The following is a 21,481-nucleotide window of genomic DNA, read 5'->3' as shown; positions in this document are numbered from 1 at the left end:
ACATCGTGCAAACCAAACACCTAATGCAAGATGGTCCTTGCTGCATCATCAAGAAGAAGCTTCCCAATGTTCTGTGATAATAACCTGCACAGTTTTAGTGAAACTCCAGCAGTACCACACACACAATTCAAGGCGCAGAGGCCTTGGCTTTAGCTAAGCTCTGTGGACTTACATGAGCTCCTTAAAGGAAGAGAGTACATTATATACTGGGTAAGAGATTTGATAAGCTTGATAGCCAGATTTGGAGACTTCCAAGTAAGTGAATAATTTTCCGTATGTATCAGACACTTGTGACCAAAAGAAAAAGCAAGGTTCAAAGATCCTGCAGAAATCTCAGCTCCAATTTACTTTTCATGCACTTTTACTTTCTGCAATCAGATTCAATAAAGTAGCCTCTAACTTTTTCCCCTATTTATACTTCCTCCTAGTGCTCTTCTCCCCAGTTTACATTTATGTATATTTATTAAAACATTTACATTAATCTCATGCTCTAGTGAAGCCTGGTTGACAGGTGGTTCATGGAATGTCAACGCCTCTATTAGATGTCACATGATTATCACTTTAATATAGATCACCAACCCCTTAAAAGACAGAGTGCCTTCCAACCTCTCTGTGACTGGAATCCTGTTCACAGTGTAAGTAACTCCATGTGTGTAGCTTTGCTTGTTGTTCTGAGCTGTAATTCGCAATCTGCTGTAGGGTAACAAATCTAAAGGTAATGGAGCAGGGCCGACCCTGCATTACATTCCCAACCTGCATGTGGCTTGTAAACTATGTTCAAGGTGCAGGATTTACAGAAATGTTCTGGCAGATCTAAGTTTCATTTGCTGGTTGTTCTTGAATCGTTATGTGCTTGTTGATGTGAACACATTTGTTTTCTTTACACAGAAGAGGCAACATTATAGGGTCATACTTTGACAGTATTGAGGTACTTCACATATGGTAGTGAGATGACTAAGTAGCATTAATGGGTTATACATAAAAAGATATCAAATTAATACAGGTTATATGGTAATTAGGCATTTAATTATTTCAAAGCATATACTAATGAGATATTTAATCTGTAGTGCAACAACAATAACTTGCATTTATATAGTGCCTTTAACATAGTAATATTTCCTTAACAGGAACAGGTGCTTAACAGGGATATTATCTACCAAAAATGAAGATATTAGGACAGGTGACCAAAGAGCTAAGTTTCAACAAATATCTTAAAAGAGGAAAGAGAGCTCTAGAGGAATTTCCAAAGCTTAGACTTAGGTAGCTGATGGCAAACCTGCCATTGCTGAAACAATTAACATTGTGGAATTTTGGGGTCACAGTTGGACCAGAGCAGTGATCTCGGAGGGTTTTAGGAGTGGAGGAGGTTCCTGAGATGGGGAGGGGGAAAGTCATAGAGAGATCTGAAAACAATGGTGGGAATTTTAAAATTGAGGCAATGTTGGACCATAAGCCAATGTAGGTCAGCAAGCACAGGGGTGATGGTTGAATCAGACTTGGTGTGAGTTAAGATATTGGCAGCAGAGCTTTTGACGAGCTCAAGTTTATGGATACTAGGCTGTATAAATGAGAATAATCTATGGATTGGTTGTACAATATAAAACTTGGAAATGAATTGTCTGTCTGATGGAACATTGAATGTTAGCAAGCAATGTGGAATCACCTTGACAGACAGTCTGACAACACGTGGGCTTCTGATACCTGTAAACAACTGTCTTTTTAAAAGTAAACATTAAAAACTAAAATGTTAATATAATCCACCAAACCAGCAGCTGAGTTAACACTTTACTTACTGTAGAAATGTAACAAACACCATGAACAAAGCTCTGAACATTGGTTTAAATACACATCTACAAAGCAGCGTGTTGCTGTATGGAGAGTCATGTGGCTAAATAATCCTGTGTTATTCTGACATCTCTGCAATGCTGTACTTGGATGCAAGCCTCTCTACTGTGAATAAAGCCAAGTCTGCACTAGTGCCAGAGTCTCAATAGATGAGGTACCACTGATGAGTCCCTTAACATTACAAGGGCAATTTTGTGCAGCAAGGTATTCAGCAAGACTCTGCACTGGAATTGGAGGCTCGCAAAAAAAGAATGAATGCAATTAAGGAAGTAAACGAAGATATCAGTGTTTCATGGATACAAAATGAATCAGGGTGTGGAAGTGTTATGGACTTGATTTTCCAGACAAGTTTCTCATAAGAAACAGTGAACTTTATTTACAGGGCTTCAGCAGCAGTTACATGCTTCCATCAAGAACCACAACTAGGCAAAAACACCACCCCTAAGGTTCCCCATACTTCAGGCTGATTCATTCACACTGTCACGTGATGCTACACAGTACAATAAGTCTTAAAGCTACAGTCAGTACATTCCTTAAAGCTACAGTTATTACAGTATGACTTTATATCAGTTAGATGCTGGACTCTCAATCTCACCTTGACAACATTAAGTGGAATGTGCAGCAATCAGATTTGTACTAAGCTTGCAAATGCTGCTGCACCTTCGGTGCAAACAGGTATTGGCTTTTCTTTCACCATAACAGTTGCATTCCTCAATGATTTCAAGAGAACAGACTCTTCTGATTGGTGAATTTGTGTGAGCTGTAATAGGCCATGATAATTTCACACTATTAGCCTGGTTCAGTTTTTAAAGCTCTTTGATCACCTGCACATGGTCCACCTACAACACTTCCCTTCCCTTCCTTGACTTCTCAGTTTCCATTTCTGGGGATAAGCTCTCTACTAATATTCATTATAAGCCCACCGGCTCCCGCAGCTACCTCAACTACATTTCCTCACACCTTGTTTCCTGTAAGGACTCCATTGAGTTCCTCCATCACTGTTGTATTTGTTCTGATGATGCTAACTCCCACAACCACACTTCTGGCATGTCTTCCTTTTTCCTCACCTGGGTATCCACCCCTCCCCCCTCACCCCACCCCAACGTGGTTGACAGGGCCTTCAACCATCTCCAATGCATTTCCCGCACTTCTGTTCTCACCCATTTCCCTCCCTCCCAGAACCGATACAGCAAAACCCTTGTCTTCACTTTCCACTCCACCAGCCTCCACATTCAAATGATCATTCTCCACCATTTCCGCCACCTCCAGCATGAAGCCACCGTTCTGAAGAAGAATCCATTCAACTCAAAATATTAACACTGTTTATCTCTCCACAGACGCTACCGGACCTGCTGAGTATTTCCTGCGCTTTCTGGGCAGAATCGTCTCAGATTTGCACTAAATACAATAGCGGGCACGAAAAAAGACATTTTACCCATCGGCCGTAATGGTGGATTTTTGGGCCATATCACCACCTTCCTGTCTCATTAATTGTACAGCCACAGGAAATATGCCGTCTCGCTGGCGGACGGCCAACAGTTTCCTTACTGCAGGTGCCATGTTTAAACTGCAGCCACGCACACTTTTCTTAATGCTTGCAACCCAGGACTGCTCCAGTGAAGATATGGCCCTGAAAGCCAAGAGGAATTCAGTGACCCATCACTGGAATGCCTTTTGGAAACCCGACATGATGTCCTCCACTCCCACTATGGCTAAAGGAGGTCCAGCAATCTCAATAATCCAGCCTGGCAGGCAATGGCAGTGATAGTCAGTGCCAATGATGCACAGGCAAGGTTGGCTATCCAGTGCAGAAAGAGGATGAATGATCTCATCCATGCGACCAAAATAAGTCATCCATCGCATCACTCTAAACACACACTCACAAGGGCATCACACATTCACTGGCATCTCACTCACTGCCAGCTCAAGAGACATCACGACTCACTCTCGCACACACACCCTCACCTCTCCATATGGCCTCATCGACTCATCTCCTCGGGAGACTGCCTCCTCAGCCATCACCATCTTAAGGCCACTTACACAGATCACAATGTGCCCCCACACACACCCTGAGATACCCCCCTTCCCTAGTATAACACTTGTCCTGCAACCTCTTTCCTTGCCTGAGGTCACTTCTCTCCCTTCTCAAGCAAGCCCGAGACCTTCAGCCATTGAAAAGTCACTGCACTACGATGGATGGTCTGGTAGGTAGACACATGCCCTTGAGCCCCCCTAAAAATGATGTTGTGCTGCCTGTGAAGTCAGGCGCTGATGACTGTGAGTGCTGCCTGAAGAAAGGTAGGCAAGCAAAATTTAAAGAGTGAAGTGCAGCTCATCAGGTGCATGTTGCTTATGCAGAGCTGTGAAACACATTGGCATGCCCAATGTTCCAGTGTGGGGGAATGATTCTGGTGAGCAGGGCTTATAATGAGATGCTAAAATATTGAAATGTGGATCCCGACGTGCAGCAGCAGGAAACATGGCCTGCGTTGACGGGTGAAGCTGACGATCACAAACTGGTTTCACGATGGTGTAGAACTGATTTTTGGCCTTCTCGCCAAAGTGCCAGCCATGACGCCTGCTGCCAACAGGAGTGGACAATTCTGCCCACTGTTTTTATTTCAATTTTTGAAGCACAGGCACATTATCTAGCCATCAAGCTTGTTCTCTGATGACATGTAAAGTTTGTCTAATGATGAAGTCACTGCACTATGCTAGGCAGTACTTTTGATTTTCTGACAAATGCAGATTCCAATATTGAAAATATAAGGTCAATGAGATGACTATTCAAAGAAGCCTGATTCAATGGCCAGGAGAGTTTTGTGGGGAAAAATTAGGAGTTAGCCATACTTTACTAAATCTCATCACTGTGCTAATCAAACAAATATGAACTGAAATATTGCATAACCAGACAGCTCAAGTACAGAGCAAACATCTGATGAACAATTGTCTCGCATCAATCTCCTTGCATCAAGATTGTTCAGCAGAGTGGGTGAGACAGAAGCAAAGATTTTTGCTCATGCATCTTCCACCTTTAAACATTTTCAACCCCAGGAGAAAGTCAGCTGGAAAGTTGCAGAGTTGAAAGAAATTTGAGCACATTGCAGGGCTGGAAATGATTGGGACAATGATCCAGCAATATTGCCAGAACCACATCAGCAGGATGTTTCTGCTGCTGATTCGAGCATCAGAGGAAGGTTCCCCTAATTTTTCTAATTCAAACCATGGGCACCAATGCTACGGTGGCCCATTATGGTTAAAAAACCAGAAACTGCTAGACTGTGGGAGATGGTTGCTAGGTCTCCTCAAAAACATTATTCTGCAGCACCCACCACCCCCCACAAGGTGAATGCTAAATCCACCACTCAGTGCTCTGGTTGCCTGGATTTATCATGCCACTCATCGTGCTCTCTGAGCAGCTAGAGATGTGGAATTTCCAATCTCAGATCCCAACTGCATCAATGGCCTTGTTTCAAACAACTGTGATACTGCTACCACAGTACCAGTGAAACTCTGGGACGAGGTCGAAAGTCATGTAACCCAAACTAAATTTTGGCCTTTTTTGCCACACTTCTGCTGGAGTATGGTAAGAATGGACCAGTAAAACCATGGACTTTTGATCTTTACCTTTGAGCATCTATGATCTTTACTTCACATGCATTAGATTTCAAATTGCAGAGTCAACATTACAGCGATAGGAAGAGAAGCTTTAGCTGGAGATGCTATGACTACCATTAGGTAAAAGTGGAACCAGTCAGATTAAGCTAGGAGAGTAACTTGGTCCTGGGTGGACAGTATGTATTAATGATGCTGTTGATGTACTTTATTTAGTGTGATGGGTGGATTGTAAGTCACTGAATCTTTTATAAAGTGACTGTGACCACGGTCTCATGAATGATATTTTCTTTCCAGGAGAATGGAACAAGGAGCCCTCTTTCAGATTGGTTTCTTCCTCTTGCTTACAGTGGCAACAATTTCAGCACGTAAGAAGTATTATTGCAAAAGTCAACATTCAGACCACTCACTCATATTCCTAAATCTTCCGAGAATCATGCTGTTCATATTAGTGCTGCTATAGTTCTAGTCCTGGATCAGTAAAATGAATAAAACTGCTGAACTAGATGCAGAGAAGAACAACATGCCTACTTCCATTGAATAGGGATGCACTGTGAAGGAAGGTTAGAGGTCCACAGTCTAAATATCAAATAGTAAAGGGAGAAACTCATTGAGGTATAAAAAATTAAATGTTACATATCAGCTAAACACAGATTGTGACTTCAATAAATCAATACTGAGGGTAAAAGTGCATTAAATTAAATGAGTGAGAAACAGTTTTAAAGTAGTTATGAGAATGAATTTCTTTTCAGAAAGAGGAACAAATACTTCAAGCTGCTTCCCAGACAGAATAAAGGGAAATATATGTGAGACTGTAATGAGAGAGTTTGGGTACCAGATGATATGTGTTAATGAGCTAAAAAGCCTTTTTTATCCTTCATTTTTCTTATGAAAATGGGATCAGTTAGGATTCTTTTATTTTCTATTCTTTTAAGAGACACTGCTATTATCTGAGAGTGACCGGAAACCTAGCTCCCCTATGTCTATGTAGGACTATAGTGTATGGAATAAAATTGATGACATGATTATATTTATCTTTAGTGCCACGGGACTGCACAGAGATTCAGCATAAGAGCAAGAATGCTACTTCAGGGCTTTATGTCATTCAGCCTGTACGATCCCCTCCACTTGTGGTCAACTGTGTCATGAATCGCAATGGTGGCTGGACAGTGATTCAAAGAAACAGAAGAAGCAGCAAGATCACCTGGAGAGAAAGCTGGACCACATATAAATATGGCTTTGGTGATGTGATGAGTGACCACTGGCTGGGCAATGAGTACATCTACCTTCTGACCAAGCAGAATAGGTACAAACTGAGAATAGAGTTTAGAGACTATAGAAATACATTTAAATATGCAGAGTATTCTTCTTTTTACCTAGAACCTGAGAGTGGGAAGTATACTATCAGACTTGGCCCATTTACTGGGAATGTTCCTGATCAACTGACCAGACTTACAAAGACTGCAATGATTGATAACCAGGCTTTTACTACAAGGGATAGAGATAATGACAACTACCGAAGTTGTTGTGCTGTTCGTTATGGTGGATGGTGGTTTGATGCTTGTGGATATGCATACCTTAATAACAAGAACCCATACTGGTCTGGAATTTCCATTTTGAAAGTCACCATGATGATTCAAGCAACATGTTAACTGGGGCTTCAAAGAAAGATATCAGTTTGTTTGCCACTCTTATTTATTCAGTGGCCATGAATATCACATAGTTATTATGAAAGAAATCAAATTATTTCCAAGACTATAAAATGCCAGTGGTATGCAGTATACAATCCACTCTTAGCTCCAACTTTCTGCCCAGGTAATCAATCCCATAAACAGATTTAAATATACTCTGAAATATACTCTTCCCCAACACTGTTACCCATTATTCACTACTCCCCTATTCCTGAATGCTTACTATCCCCAGTTGTTGCTATTTATAATAATCTAGAAGCAACTCATACATACTACCTTACTTAGATAGTATTACTTCTGGGCATCTCAATATTCATCATTGCTCCCACCCATAGATTGGTTCCCCAGCCCCTGGTTAATGGTCACAGATGAAATGAATCGGTTTCCCTGAAAGTGGTGGTGTCCAAATTTCAGGGCACTAAATATTTACTTCATTTTGGGATGTTTCTGAATCTTTCACAAGGCCAAAATAACATTGCCTCTCACAACATGCAAGGCAATCTCGATATTTTTGACATTTCAATCAGCTTTTGCAAAATACTGATGCAGGAAATGATATAGCCAAAGCACATGTGAACATGCTTGCAGCCTGGGAAATAATGCACAGCGACATGTAACTGTGTAAGGAGCGATTTCTGACTGCGATTTGGGTGTTTCTACTGGGGCTAGCTTGGCACTCTAATCCAAAGAGAATTCCATAAATCTGCTTCAGCTTTTTTCTGAACTGCTTTAATAATCAATGTATGTTTGATTTCTGTGATCTTGTCCAATAAATTCACATGAGGAAAAAGTTTATATTTGTATTATTAAAACTATGAGCATTTCTTGTCTGATTTTGCCATGAAATGACTCAGTATTATCAACAGTTCACATATTTAAACAATTCTATTTATAACTGATATCACCAGTGTTGGTGTGTCACTCCAGGGCTCAATTCATTCTCTCACCAAAACTCTTCTTGCCTTGGTTAGTTAGTGTGTCTGAACCAACAGAAATAATGGCAGACTCAGGAACAATGCGATCCATCCCTCTGAAACATCCTTTCCTCAGTGAGGAATCTAAAACTGAGCACATTTAAATAGCAAGACCATGAAAGAAATACTGTTTTAGGGGGGTTGTTACAGATTGCTCCTGTACTAAAATAGTGTCAAGCAGAATTTGGTGCAAGCATGCTAAGTACTTGCAAAAAAACTGAGCCATTCAATTTCTATCTGGTACTGAGAAAGAATTGAATACTGCAAAAGTGGGAGAGAGGAATACTGGGGAAAGGTTAAGTATGGGAAAGATGTTCTAAGGAAAATGAAACAAACACAGGAAAGAGATGTTTTGTTAAGTCAGTGAGTCCCTGGCCTGTGCAGAAACCTATCGCCATAGAATCATCACATTTTACACCACAGTAGAAGGCCATTCAGCCCATTAGCCACTGCTGTCTTTTGAAAAGAGCTATCCGCTTCATTCCCCATACATTTTGCACTTTTATCTTCAAATATCTCTTCAATTCTCTTTTGGAAGTTATTATCGATTCTGGTTTTATGCTTTCTTCTGATGAAACACTGAACAACCCTCTACACAAAAAAAAATGTACCTTTTTCAGTCTTTTTATGCTGATTTTATATGAATGGCTTCTTGTTACTGATTTAGTAACTATCCAAAATCACATTTCCCTCCTTACCTTATTAAAAGCCCTCATAATTTTAAACATCACTATCAGGTTTTCCCTCAACTTGCTCAGTTGAGACTCTCCTCAAAATTAAAGCCTCTCATCACTTGTATCACCTTAGTCAATCTCTCGTGTACCCTCTCCATGATTTTCCGAAAGTCGGATACCCAGAACCGGATACATTATTCTAATTGTTGCCTGAAGAATGACTAATAAAAGTTGAGTATGGCCTCTTTGCTTTTGTACCTCTTACCCCTATTTATGATACATAGTGACCTGTAAGCTTTCTTTACAGCTTTATCAATGCATTCTGCCAGACTTAACAATTTAAAGAATACTTAAGAACATCCACATCAAACTATTAAGAGATCCACAGTGCTAGTTTCAGTTTGCTTGATACAAAAAGTAAACTCTCTTCCCAGAGGCAAACACCTTACTTAATGTGGGCTTGAGAGCTGTGGTAAGAATCGAGCTGCAGAAACAGCAAATGTTACATGGAGTGGGAGCTCAGCCAGATGAAACATGCACAGCCAATTAGCACAAAGCACAAGGTCAGATTCTGCTATGTGTCATCTTAGGATCATCCTAACCATTTGTGTTCGGTAAATTGGATTAAACTGAGTAGAATGACCATCCTTCATCGATGGTCTGTCCTTCCTGGTTCTATTAGTGAAGCTGAGTAATTGGAGTGCCATGTTTGTGAATGAGAATACTGGGTACAACAGAAAGATAAGTAGACGCCAAAATTGTATATTGATCAAAACACTTAAGGAAAGGATTAAGGCTCTAAAGGTGAAGGTACAAGAAAGTAGAGGGGAAAACGTAAGTGAGGATATTGTCAAGGCTAAGTGGATAGTATTATATTCAAAAAAGGGATCAACAGATATCAATGATACAGCCAGGCTAGCATTTAGCTTCAAGGAGATGTGTTGATATCAAATATAAATTTGAATTTCACCTGCTGGACTCACATATGGAACTTTAAAAAAAGGCAGTTTCAATTGTTAAAACAAAGAAACTGACTTAAGGTGGCTGCCACAGGTCACCTGACATCACTGCAACTATAAGTTGATGAAGTCTGGAAGTTTCCAATGTAGATTACAATTAGGACATGCCTGGGCAAACACCCTGTGGAATTTCACTCTTGTTGACATCAAGGCTTTCTTCAAAAATGGACTGAAACTTAAAATGGCTATCACCATTTGCATTACTATAATAGCCACATTCCATTCCATCAGGCAGAGACAGAAAGCCTGCAGAGACAATGATTATGTTAGGGCTTTGATATATTCTTCCCAGTTCATCACAGGGAAGAATGGGTCATTCAAAAGTGATGGCTAGGCCATAACACAATAGTCAAGGTCTGTTCAGACATGAGCTAATCAAGTACCTCTGTGAAATAGTCAAATCATTTTGGGGAGAGAGATTGTGTGATGGGGATCACCATTTTGAAATGTCCTTTATTACAAACCCCTTATTGCTTTTAAGGTATCTAGAGAAGAAACATCTGAAGGCAGCCATCATGGAGCAGGCAGTGGCATAGTGGTAATGTCACTAGACAAGTAATCCAGAGGTCTAGGCTAATGCACTGGGGTAATGGGATCAAATCCCACCATGGTAATTAGTGCAATTTAAATTCAATTAATAATCTGGAATTGAAAGCTTGTTTCACTAATGGTGCCATGAAACTATTTTTGTAAAAACCCATCTAGTTCATACGAATTAGGTGCATGAGTAGGTCCCTTGGCATCTCAAGTTTGCTCTGCCATTCAATAAGATCATGGTTGATGTGATTTTTAACTTCAACTCCACATCCTTGCCTACCCCCAGCAACCTCTCACCCCCTTGCTTATCAAGAATCTAACTACCTCTGCCTTAAAAATATTCAAAGACAGTGTTTCTTTTGTCTTTTGAGGAACAGAGTTCCAAATACTCACAAACATCTAAGAGAAAAAATTTATCATCTCTGGTACACTAATGCCTTTAGGGAAGGAATTCTGCCATTCTTATCTGGTCTACCTACATGTCTCTCCAGACCCACAGCAATGTGGTTGGCTCTTAAATACTCTCTAGCAAACCCCTCAGATGTATCAAACATCTACAGAGCAGTCAATAAGGAATGAAACCAGATGGACCCCTTGGCATTGACTTAGTAACCTGTAAAAGATGACAGCAAACCTAACCCTGTTGACCCTGCAAACTCACCCTGACTAACATCTGAGGGCTTGTGTCAAAATTGGGATGGCTGTCTCACAGGCTAGTCAAGCAACAGCCTGACATAGTCATACTCGTCAAATCATAACTTATAGATAACGTCCCTTCACCATCCCTGGGTATGCCCTGTCGCACTGGCAGGACAGAACTACTAGAGCTGGTGCAATAGTAGTATAGTCAGGCAGGTGTTGCCTTGGGAGTCCTCAACATTGACTCTGGATGCCATTAGATCTCATGGTATCAGGTCAAACATGGGTAAGGAAACCTCCTCCTGATGACCACCGGCTGCCCCCCACCACCCCCTCAGGTGACGAATCAGAAATCCTCCATTTTGAACACTACTTTGAGGAAGCACTGAGGGTGGCGAGGGCGCAGGATGACACGGGGTGACATCGGACATGCAACCCAACGTCACCAGGTGTCATTTAGATTTTCAGTTCGCTGAGTGAGCAGCCAAGTCGGCTGTGTACCCACCCAACTGTCAAAGGTCTGTTGAAAAGCAGTTAAGGCAATCAGCTGAGCTGCCCGTCCAACCTTAAAGACATTAGTGAACCAGATGGGTTTTTACAACAATCATTTCATTGTCATCATTAGATTTTAATTCTAGATTTTCACTGAATTCAAATTTCACCATCTGCTGTGGTGGAATTTGAACCCAGGTACTCCAGAACATTACCCTGGGTCTTGGGATTACTAGTCCAGTGACAATACCACTACACTACTGCCTCCTTGGGTGGGTGCAGGGCGGTTGTGGGAGGGGGTGGTGGGGGTGGGTTGGGGGTGGAGGTGGTGTTGGGCCTTGTGGTAGGGAAGGGTTGGGTCTCAGGAGGTGGGGGGGAGTGGGCCTTGGGTTGGGTCGGGTCAGGCCTGGGTGGAGGTGGTGGGTGAGAGAGTCGGGCCTGCTGGGTGGTAGGAGTCCTGTGTGGTTGGGGGAATCCCACGGTGGTGTAGTCAGGGAGGGGGTTCCCCTGGTTGGGGGGGGGGGGAGGTGGTGGCGGTGTCAGAGATGTAGTGGGAGTCCCGTTTGTGGGATAGTTGGGGGGGTGGGGGAAGACCCCTCAGCATTCAGGGAGGTGGGGTGCCCTGTGGCAGGGGGCAGTTAGTCATGGGGTGGGGGGAATCAATGGGGGTCAGGGTTGTGGGGGGCTCCCATGGGCAGTGTAGTCAGGGGGTGTGGGGAGTCCCCTGGGGGGTCCGGTCGGTGGAGGTGGCCCATGGGTGGAGTGGCAGTTGTGGGGTTGGGGGCTCCCTTGAGGGGGTCGGTGTGAGTCTGTCCAATAGTTACCCAGAAGTTAGAAGTACTTTTAATCCTTCTACCTTTATCTGGGTAACTATTGGTGTAACCCAGTCAGAACCATCCAGTTTGCAATTTAAATCCCATTTTTGGATGGTTCCAAGTGTAGTGCAATTGCCCAGGTGAAATTTGCATTTCTGGGCAATTGCCATGGAAACCCTTACCTGGAAACTTCCAAAGGGGATTCCCCAGTGCACCTTTGGGCAAACCCCCCCCAATACAACACTGGGGAGCTCAGAAGTTATGGCCCCATGGTGGACAGTAACTTCTGAGTTTTGTTATAAATGATATTGTAGGAAGTTGCAGATCTGTAGCAATCCTCAACACCTCAGCATTTGCCGCTATTGGGAAAGGAAAATTGGAGCCTTCATTTGCTGACTTCAGAGTATGCTGCCACCTACTGGTCACAAGGGGGAAATTAGATGAATTCCAAATTTGGCAACAACAGAGGAACATGATTTAAGGTAGGAAAAAGATGATGGACCAAACAGAATGGGTCAAATTTACTGAATCATGGCATCGTCAAAGGAGAGGGTTGTCCTACAATGAAAGGCTGAGTAAATTGAGTCTATATTTTCTGGTGTTTAGAAAAATGAGATGTGACCTCATTGAAACCTACAAGATTCTAAAGGTGCTTGACAGGGTAAACACTGAGATTGTTTGCCCTGGCTAAAGAATCTAGAACACAGGAGCACTGTCTAAGGATAAGGGCTCAATCATTTAGGACTGAGCTGAAAGGGTTCACTCAAAGGATTGTGAAACCTTGGGGAATTGTCTATCCCAGAGGGTTGTGGATGCTCCATCATTGAATACATTGAAAGCTGTGACAGACAGATTTTTGGTGTCTCAGAGAATCAAGCGATATGGGGAGCAGCCAATGTGGAGTTGAAGCTGAAGATCAGCCATGAATGGTGGAGCAGGCTCACCAAGCTGTACGGTCAACTCTTGTTCTTACCTCTCATGTTCTTATTCTCCTGCAGCCTTCAGTCCCCAAAATTTTGTCTACAAGATTGCTTAACGTGTGAGCTTAATGGTGCAGCTGGGGAAACAGGGAACCTGGAATCTCAGTGAGTTAGTCAATCATCAAGGTATCTTTTTAGCCATTGAAATTTTGGGACTGGCAAATGGAGGTGGTGGCATAGTGGTATTATCACTCAGCTAGTATTCCAGAGACCTAGGGGAATGCCCTGGTGACCTAAATTTGAATCCTGCCATGGCAGTTGGTGAAATTTTAATTCAATAAAAATCTGGAATCACCATTGGTGATTGTTGTAAAAACCCATCTGGTGCCCTTTAGGGAAGGAAATCTGCCATCCTTACCTGGTCTGGCCTACATGTGACTCCAGACCCACAGCAATGTGGTTGACTGTTAAATGCCCTCTCAACAAGGGCAATTAAGGATGGGCAATAAATGCTGGCCTAGCCAGTGATGCCCACATCCCATAAACAACTTTAAAAAAAAATCTATTTTTGTGATGTTGATTGCTGAGGGTTCCCAGAGGTGACTGAAGGATAATATTGGCCAGGGTACCCAGGTATGGGACAACTCCCAGGCTCTCCTTCAAAATAGTGCCAAAGAATCTTTTGCATCCACCCAAGCAGACAGATGGTACCTCAGTTTAACATTTCATTCAAAAGGCAGCACCTCTGGCAGTGCAGTACTCCCTCATATTGTGTTGAAGCCCTGGAGTGAGACTAGAACCTGGAACTTTGTGATTTGTAGTTAAGAATGCTACCAACTGAGCTATAGCTGAAGATTGTTGAGGTTTGGCCAGATGAGGATTTAGTATGGCACACTTGGTCAAATGTTGCTTGATGTCTTGGTGATTATGGTAGAGTGGGGGATATGCTGGGCCACGAGATTACAGATTGCGTTTGAGTACAATTCTGCTGCTGCTGATGGCCCACAGCACCTCATGGATGCCCAGTCTTGAGTTGCTAGATCAGTTCAAAATCTATTCCATTTGGCACAGTGGTAGTACCACACAACACAACAGAGGGTATCCTCAATTTGAAGACTGGACTTGGTCTCTGCAAAGACTGTACCGTGGTCATTCCTACCAATACTATCATGGACATGATGAGGATGAGGTCAAGTATATTTTTCCCACACCACCTGTCATAAACCCAGTCTAGCAGCTATGCCCTTTAGGGCTCAGCTTTTCCACCCTCAGTGCTTCCTCCAAGTGGTATTCGAATGTACTGATGTATCAGCTGAGGTGGGGACTGGGGGGTGTGGGGAGGCACTACATAGTAATCATCAGGAGGTTTCCTTGCCCATATTTGACTTCATGGGGTATGAAGTTGATGTTGAGGGCTCCCAGGACAACTCTGTCCTGGCTGTGTCACTACTGCTACTGGGTCTGTCCACTGATAGGACAGGACATACCCAGGGATGGTCATAGTGGTGTCTGGGACATGATCCCATGAGTATGTCAAGCTGTTGCTTGACTAATCTATGAGACAGCTCTTCCAATTTTGGCACTAGCCCCCAGATGTTAGTAAGGAGGACTTTGCAGGGTTGACAGGGCTGAGTTTGCTGTTGTCATTTCCAATGCTAGATCATGGTACATCCGGTTGCATTCCTTCTTATTGATGTTTTAGCAGTTTGATACAACTGAGTGGCTTGCTAGGCCATTTAACAGTCAACCACATTGCTGCAGATCCAAGGCTAGACCAGGTAAGGATGGCATATTTCCTTCCCTAAAGGGCATTTGTGACCCAGATGGGTTTTTAGAACCATCAACAATGACTTCATGGCCATCATTAGACTTTTAATTCCAGATTTTTTATTGGCTTCAAATTCTGCTTTGGTGGGATTTGAACCCAGGTCCCCAAAGCAACACTCTGTGTCTCTGGATTATCAGTCCAGTGACAATACCACTACACCACTGCCCCCACAGTATCCCGCATGGGTCAAGCTAATTGCGCAGCCTTGCAGTGTGGTTAGGAGAACAACTGCGCCTGAGCTGAATGAGTGCACAGCATGCAGTCCAGTAGCCGAAGCTGCCGCCAGTTGGTCAAGTGGAGTGGGGCAGAGGTGGGTGGGGTTTCGGACAGCCATGCAGCGCACTAAACTCTGGCCAGCACTCTCCTGCATGCATGAAGGGGTCTTCAGGCTTAACCATGAGAAGTTCTTAGGACACAAATGCTAACCCACACATCTCTCTCTTTGATCCTGCAGGAGGAGAATGTCAGGATCATGGAGCCTGGTGATTTAGTGGTATGTTTCATGGCTTACAGAGAACAAAAGATGAAGAGAACGGTGGAGGCACCTGACTCAGCAAAGGGAGGAGCACCACCCTCAAGATGAAGGGGCAGCAAGGCCTGCTGTGCACGCAGCTGAAGATCCACAGAGAGCCATCACTTGTAGGTGCCTTGCTAGACCCAGGGTCTATCAACGGTATTTGTCTTTCCTGCAGATGACTGAGAACCAATGTCACCGAAGATGCTGTATGCCTAGAGAACTGGTTGGACACATATGCCACCTGCTGCATGATTTGGCGACACGGGGAAATGTAGGGCATCCACTGCCAATGGCCATAAAAGTGACCGCAGTGCTCAATTTGTACATTATTGACTCTTTTCCAGGGCTCCGCAGGTGATCTGTGCAGGATCTCACAAGCCTCAAGGCACAATTGTATCCAGGGGGTCACGGGAGCCATCTTCGTGAAGGCACAGAACTTTGTGCATTTTGCCTGGGATCAGGAAATTCAGGAAGCAAGAATTGCTGGAATTTGCGTAGATCTCAGGTTTCCCATAGGTGCAGGGTGCCATCGACTGCACTCACCTGGCGCTTAGATCTCTGTGGCAACAAGTAGACAACTACGTCAGCTGCAAGGGCTTCCATTTGCTCAATGTTCAGCTGCTGTGTAACCACCACAAACACATCCTACAGGTCTGCGTACGATTTCCCAGGAAGCGTCTATGATGCCTACATTCTCAGTAGGTCACAGATCCCTGGCATCTTAATAGGCAGAAATTTGTGCTGAGCGGGCGCGCGCATGCCCCGACATCATCACGCACTTACGCGATATTTCAGCCGGCGGGCGTGTGTGGGAGTCGGCAGCGTGCAATGGTCTATTAAGGCCATTAGAGTTGTAACTGAGTGAAATTTTTCACTGCCTGTCTAACCTTACAGTTGGCGGGCAGGCAAAAAGGCCAAGCGGCCTTTGGATTTTTTAGGAAACTTCATCCACTGGCAGGGTGTGGTTTCTAACAGCAATTAAAAATTAAATAAAAAGTATTAAATTTAATTTATAACATGTCCCTGCTCATGTGACAGAGTCACATCAGGCAACATGTTTTTAACATTGCTAACTTTTTATTTCTCATTTTTTAAATCTTCGACTCCCTGAGGCAGCTCTGTGCCTTAGGGTGTTTTCATTGTGCGCACTCACATGCTCGCCCTCCTCCCCCACCCATCCCGGCATTGCTGAGGTTATCAGCACATGTTTCATCGTGGTTGGCTATTAATTGGCCAGCCAGAGTGAAATTGATGTCAGGGCTCAATTGTGGACGGCGGTCAGTTTTGCGGCCGCTACCAGGCCCACCCACCGTGCCCACCCAAGGTGAAAATCCTGCCTCAAGAGTCCAGAGAGGCTGCAGGGCCAGCTCCTCGGGGTCAAGGGTTACCCACAGAGGACATGGCTGATGACGCCCGTGTAACTGCCTCAGACTGCAGCAGAACGACGCTATAATGAAACTCATGTCATGACCTGGACTTTGGCGGAGCAAACGATAGAACCTTTGAAAATGAGTTTCTCGTCCCTCGGCAGGTCTGGTGGAGACCTGCAATACAGCCCACCAAGGGTGTTGTACACAACCTCGATCTGCAATGGGGGAGGACCTGGCTGAGGAGAAGATGGAGGAGCTCTACGTATCCTCTGATGAGGAGGACTTTGAAGCGGAAGATGGTGATGAGGTCCTCGAAGGCGAGGATGCTGGTGATGAGGCCATTGCATTGGCCAGGGAGGCAGAGGCGCTTGGGAAGCCCTCATAGCCGCAAAATTCATGGGGGATGATGACAAGATGCAGCAGGACAGTTCTGACATCCTCCCCCTGCATCTGTGAACATTTGACTCCTGCGTGGCTGCTGGCAGCGCACAAACCCTCAGTGCTCAGGCTCATGTCACGGAGACACAGCAGAGGCCCTAATAGTCACTAGGTTCCAGGAAGGTGATGACAACATGCAGTGCGTACACTACATAGACTCTAATATTGCCTCTGTGAGTGTCTGACTCCTGTCTGGCTGAGGGAAGCTCACTTACGTTCTGTGATCAGGGTCATAACATGGAGACACAGCTGTGAAGCTTTAAATATACCTGATCCTTTGTCAGCCTTCAGCACCTGTCCCCTTCAGGAGCACAGCATCACCGGTCACAGATGCTGAAGAGATGGGGGCCAGCTCCACGTCAAAGCTGCTGAGAGCATACAGAGAGAATGACAGAACTCTGTGATGCCTACCCACAACATTTTGGCAGCAATGACTAGCACCATCAAGGTGCAGGCAGCACTAATGTGTCCAGTGAGTGTGAAGCCAGACCATCACTTTGGTCTGAAGGTTACACACTGCACAGGGAAGAGGCCCTGGACTGAGGCACCTGCTTTTATCTTGTGCAGGAACTAAGGTTTCACACCTGAGTGACACAAACACTGCTCATTAGAATAAGGAGCTAAAGGCAAGGAGACATTCTTGTTAATTTATTGACAATAGTGAACATTATGTACAAGTGATCAATACCCATGCCCAGGCTGTGCTTCCTGATTGGGCTCAGCTGCAGCTCACTACTGCTGAGCTGTATTGTTCCTGTGGTTGAGGTCGCTGCTGCTGTGGGATTTCCTGTGCCTGTTCATGCTGCTGTGGGATTTCCTGTGGCTGTTGCTGCTGCTGTGGGATTTCCTGTGGCTGTTCATGCTGCTGTCGGATGTCCTGTGGCTGTTGCTGCTGCTGTGGGATTTCCTGTGGCTGTTGCTGCTGCTGTGGGATTTCCTGTGGCTGTTGCTGCTGCTGTGGGATTTCCTGTGGCTGTTGCTGCTGCTGTGGGATTTCCTGTGGCTGTTCCTGCTGCTGTGGGATTTTCTGTGGCTGTTCCTGCTGCTGTGGGCTTTCCTGTAGCTGTTCCTTCTGCTGTGTGATTTCCTGTGGCTGTTGCTGCTGCTGTAGGATTTCCTGTGACTGTTGCTGCTGCTGTGGGATTTCCTGTGGCTGTTCCTGCTATTCTGGGATTTCCTGTGGCTGTTGCTTCTGCTGTGGGATTTCCTGTGGCTGTTCCTGCTGCTGTGGGATTTCCTGTGGCTGTTCCTGTTGCTATGGGATTTCTTGTGGCTGTTCCTATTATTGTGTTGCTGCCTTCCCTCAAGCCTTCTTCCATCCTTTTTGTTGCTGGGAACCTGGAGCCTGCAAGGCCTGAGGCCTGGAGCAGACAGAGGAGGAGAGAGAGAGAGAGAGAAAGTGAGAGAGAGAGAGAGGGAGAGATTGGAGCTGCTGCTGCTGCTGCAGGACAGGGAGGCTAGGAGGCAGGGACTGTTTGGTTTAACATCCAAGGTGGGTGTCTGGACACCCACCCACCCTTTACCCTTTCTCTCTTGTGTCTCCCTGTCCTTTACCCGTTCCTCTCTGTTTTTGTCATCCCGGAGGGAGAGGTTACACCATCCTTTCACCCTCTCCCCAAGCTGGGATATTGTTGAATATAGTTCTCAGGGTGGATGTGGCTCAGCCCCTATGGCTGCGACAGGGTCACCTGTAGCCTGGCCTTCCTGGGCGAATGTGGAGGCGGTGCTGACACCGGTGGCGGGGCTCCCCAAGAAAGCTTATGCGGGAGCAGCTGGTTCTGTGGCCCTGCTGCTCCCGTGGCCCCATCAACTTTCCACTCCTCACCAAGGCCCTGGGGGTAAAGAACTACACCCACCCCGAGATGACGATCGAGGTGTGAGTCAGGGCTATGGCTGGGGTTGTCAGCCCCTCAGCCGTAGCTCCCATCTCGAAAATGTACGGCAAAGCCGTCATTTTCTTAAGGTCACAGCAGGCAATGCACCTGGCCCTAGAAAAGGGGCTCACTGTGGGTGGGATGTTTCTGGCGATGGACCCTTTGGAGGCCGCTGCCCCGAGGATCATATTTTCCAAAGTCCCACCCTTTGTCCCCAATGAGCTCCTCCTCTTTCACCTCCATCAACTGGGGGAGGTCAGGCCAGGGGTTGCACCGATCCCGCTCGCCCTCAAGGATGCAGCCCTCTGACACATCTACTCCTTCTGGTGCCAGGTCTTTGCCCGCCTGGCCCGGGAGGAGTGCACTGAGGGGGGTTTTACTCTGGAGTTCGAGAGGTCCACCTGCAGAGTCTTCAGGACTGCAGATGGCACGTGGTGCCATGCCTGCCAGGAGGTGGGGCATAGCCGTAAGAACCACCCTGCCTCCAAGGCCGCCAGCACCATCCAAGTGGCTGCAACTGGCACGGCCGCTCCTCCCCCCGTCACCAATCCATCTTCCTCCCCGCAAGGGGAGGTGCCGCCGGCACCCACCGCCATCGCGGCTGCCGGTGAGGCAGGGGAAGAGACCCCGCAGTGTAAGAAGGCGCGAAGTAAGACCCGCCACCTGGGATCGAGTCCCCTGGCCCCACAAACCCACCCTGAGAACATACCCCGAAAAAGGGGTAAAAACATCACCCGGCCCCGACAATGTGTCCGCGTCATATGCTGGGCCCAGCATCATCCCCACGCGGGTTCCTTAGTCCGGCAGCGGTGGGGCGCGTGACCCCGAGCCAGTGGTCTTGTTAAAGACAGTGGACCTGCCCAAACCCCAGAGGGGGAGCATCTGGAGGGGCTGGACAAGGTGGCAGGGGCCTCGCAAATGGAGGTCTCCACAGCCTCCAGCCTACCCCGGAAGAGGCGCCACCCCTGGGAGAGGGAGGACCTCACGACTCACAAGGTCGGATGTGTCCCCTCCCCCAATGGAGAGGTGGCGGCGTCTCCACCCTGTAAGTCCTCTCTCTGCCCTCAGTGGGGAGCCCAAGCCTCCATTCCCTTGCTGCAGTCCCCTGAGCAGGGCCCCATGGGGTATGGTGAGGTTATCGCCCTTGCAGTGGTGCAGCACCCCAACCCACCTTGTACCCCCGAGATGCCATCTGGCCCACCAGGGGACTGTGGCAGTCCCTTCATGGCCCTGACAACTGGGTCATCGGGCAGTGGTGGTGAGGAAGGCCTGCCCGCTCCCTCCCAACCTTCAGCACCAGGCGCCTCCGTCCTAGGTCCGGAGATTTATCCAGACTCGCCGGGCGACCCGGTGCCTGGGGGGTGGGGGGGGGGGGGAGGGGGTCCCTAAGCCCCCACCATCCTTTGTCCCATATCCCCAAGACGAGGCCAGAGAGGACCCCTCTGCTCTTGATCCTGGGCGGTGGGATCGAGGTGGAGGTGGAGCCGACTGGCAGCTCCTAACCAGCCCCTGTACTCAATACGGGGGAGGGGTTGGAAGCTGGAGGCGATGAAGTTTCGATAGTGAGCACCGGGGACAACTTAGAGTCATTGTTGGGTGAGGTGGTGGATCGCCTCGTGCCCCCCAGCAATTCTCCCCTCACCCCTTTACGGGAGCTCCAGGATTTTTTAGTGAGTAATCACGGTCATCGGGACAGGATCCACTCGGCCCTGGACCAGTGGCATTCTTTTCCTCTTGTGTTCTGCTCCGCCCGCGAGGCCCTCAAGGCCCCTGGGCTGGACCAGAACAATAAGAGGAGGGTCCACACATTTCTCGCTGGGCTCCTGAAGGAGAAGAAGGATTAAAATAATCTTCTCCTCCTTACACTAGGCATGGTGATGGTAACACATACTTCTGACAATGAAGACTACCATAGCCAGCCTCAACATCAATGGCAGCAGGGACACACAGTGCAGGTTCCAGAACTTCTCAGTCCTCCAGGAAGGGAAGTATGTGGTGTGCTACCTGCAGGGAACCCACACCGTTCCAGGAGACAAAGCTACGTAGCTCCTGGAGTGGCGAGGGAGGTCTAGATGAGTCACCTAGCCTCCAATTCTGGCGGGTTGGCTACCTTGTTGACCCCACATTTTCAGCCGGAGATCTTGAGGGTCAAGGAGCTGGTGCCAGGCCAGTTGCTGCATCTTACTGTGCGCCTGGGGGGTGAGGCGCTTCACTTTGTGAATGTGTACGGTCC

At 46.3% G+C, this 21,481-nt stretch overlaps 1 protein-coding gene across 1 annotated transcript; it reads left to right on the top strand.

Annotated features, from left to right (window-relative positions):
• The first annotated feature begins 605 nt into the window (after nucleotides 1–605).
• Nucleotides 606–7,292, top strand: LOC121283372 (fibrinogen-like protein 1-like protein). The gene is made up of 3 exons (XM_041197868.1): nucleotides 606–635; nucleotides 5,758–5,828; nucleotides 6,502–7,292. Exons 2-3 carry the CDS (start codon nucleotides 5,762–5,764, stop codon nucleotides 7,110–7,112), a joined length of 678 nt encoding a protein of 225 aa, XP_041053802.1. The 5' UTR covers nucleotides 606–635; nucleotides 5,758–5,761; the 3' UTR covers nucleotides 7,113–7,292.
• Nucleotides 7,293–21,481: the final 14,189 nt, after the last annotated feature.

Source organism: Carcharodon carcharias, chromosome 10, assembly GCF_017639515.1.
Source record: "Carcharodon carcharias isolate sCarCar2 chromosome 10, sCarCar2.pri, whole genome shotgun sequence".
In the NCBI taxonomy this organism is placed as follows: domain Eukaryota; kingdom Metazoa; phylum Chordata; class Chondrichthyes; order Lamniformes; family Lamnidae; genus Carcharodon; species Carcharodon carcharias.
This window is presented reverse-complemented; position numbering and strand designations above follow the sequence as displayed.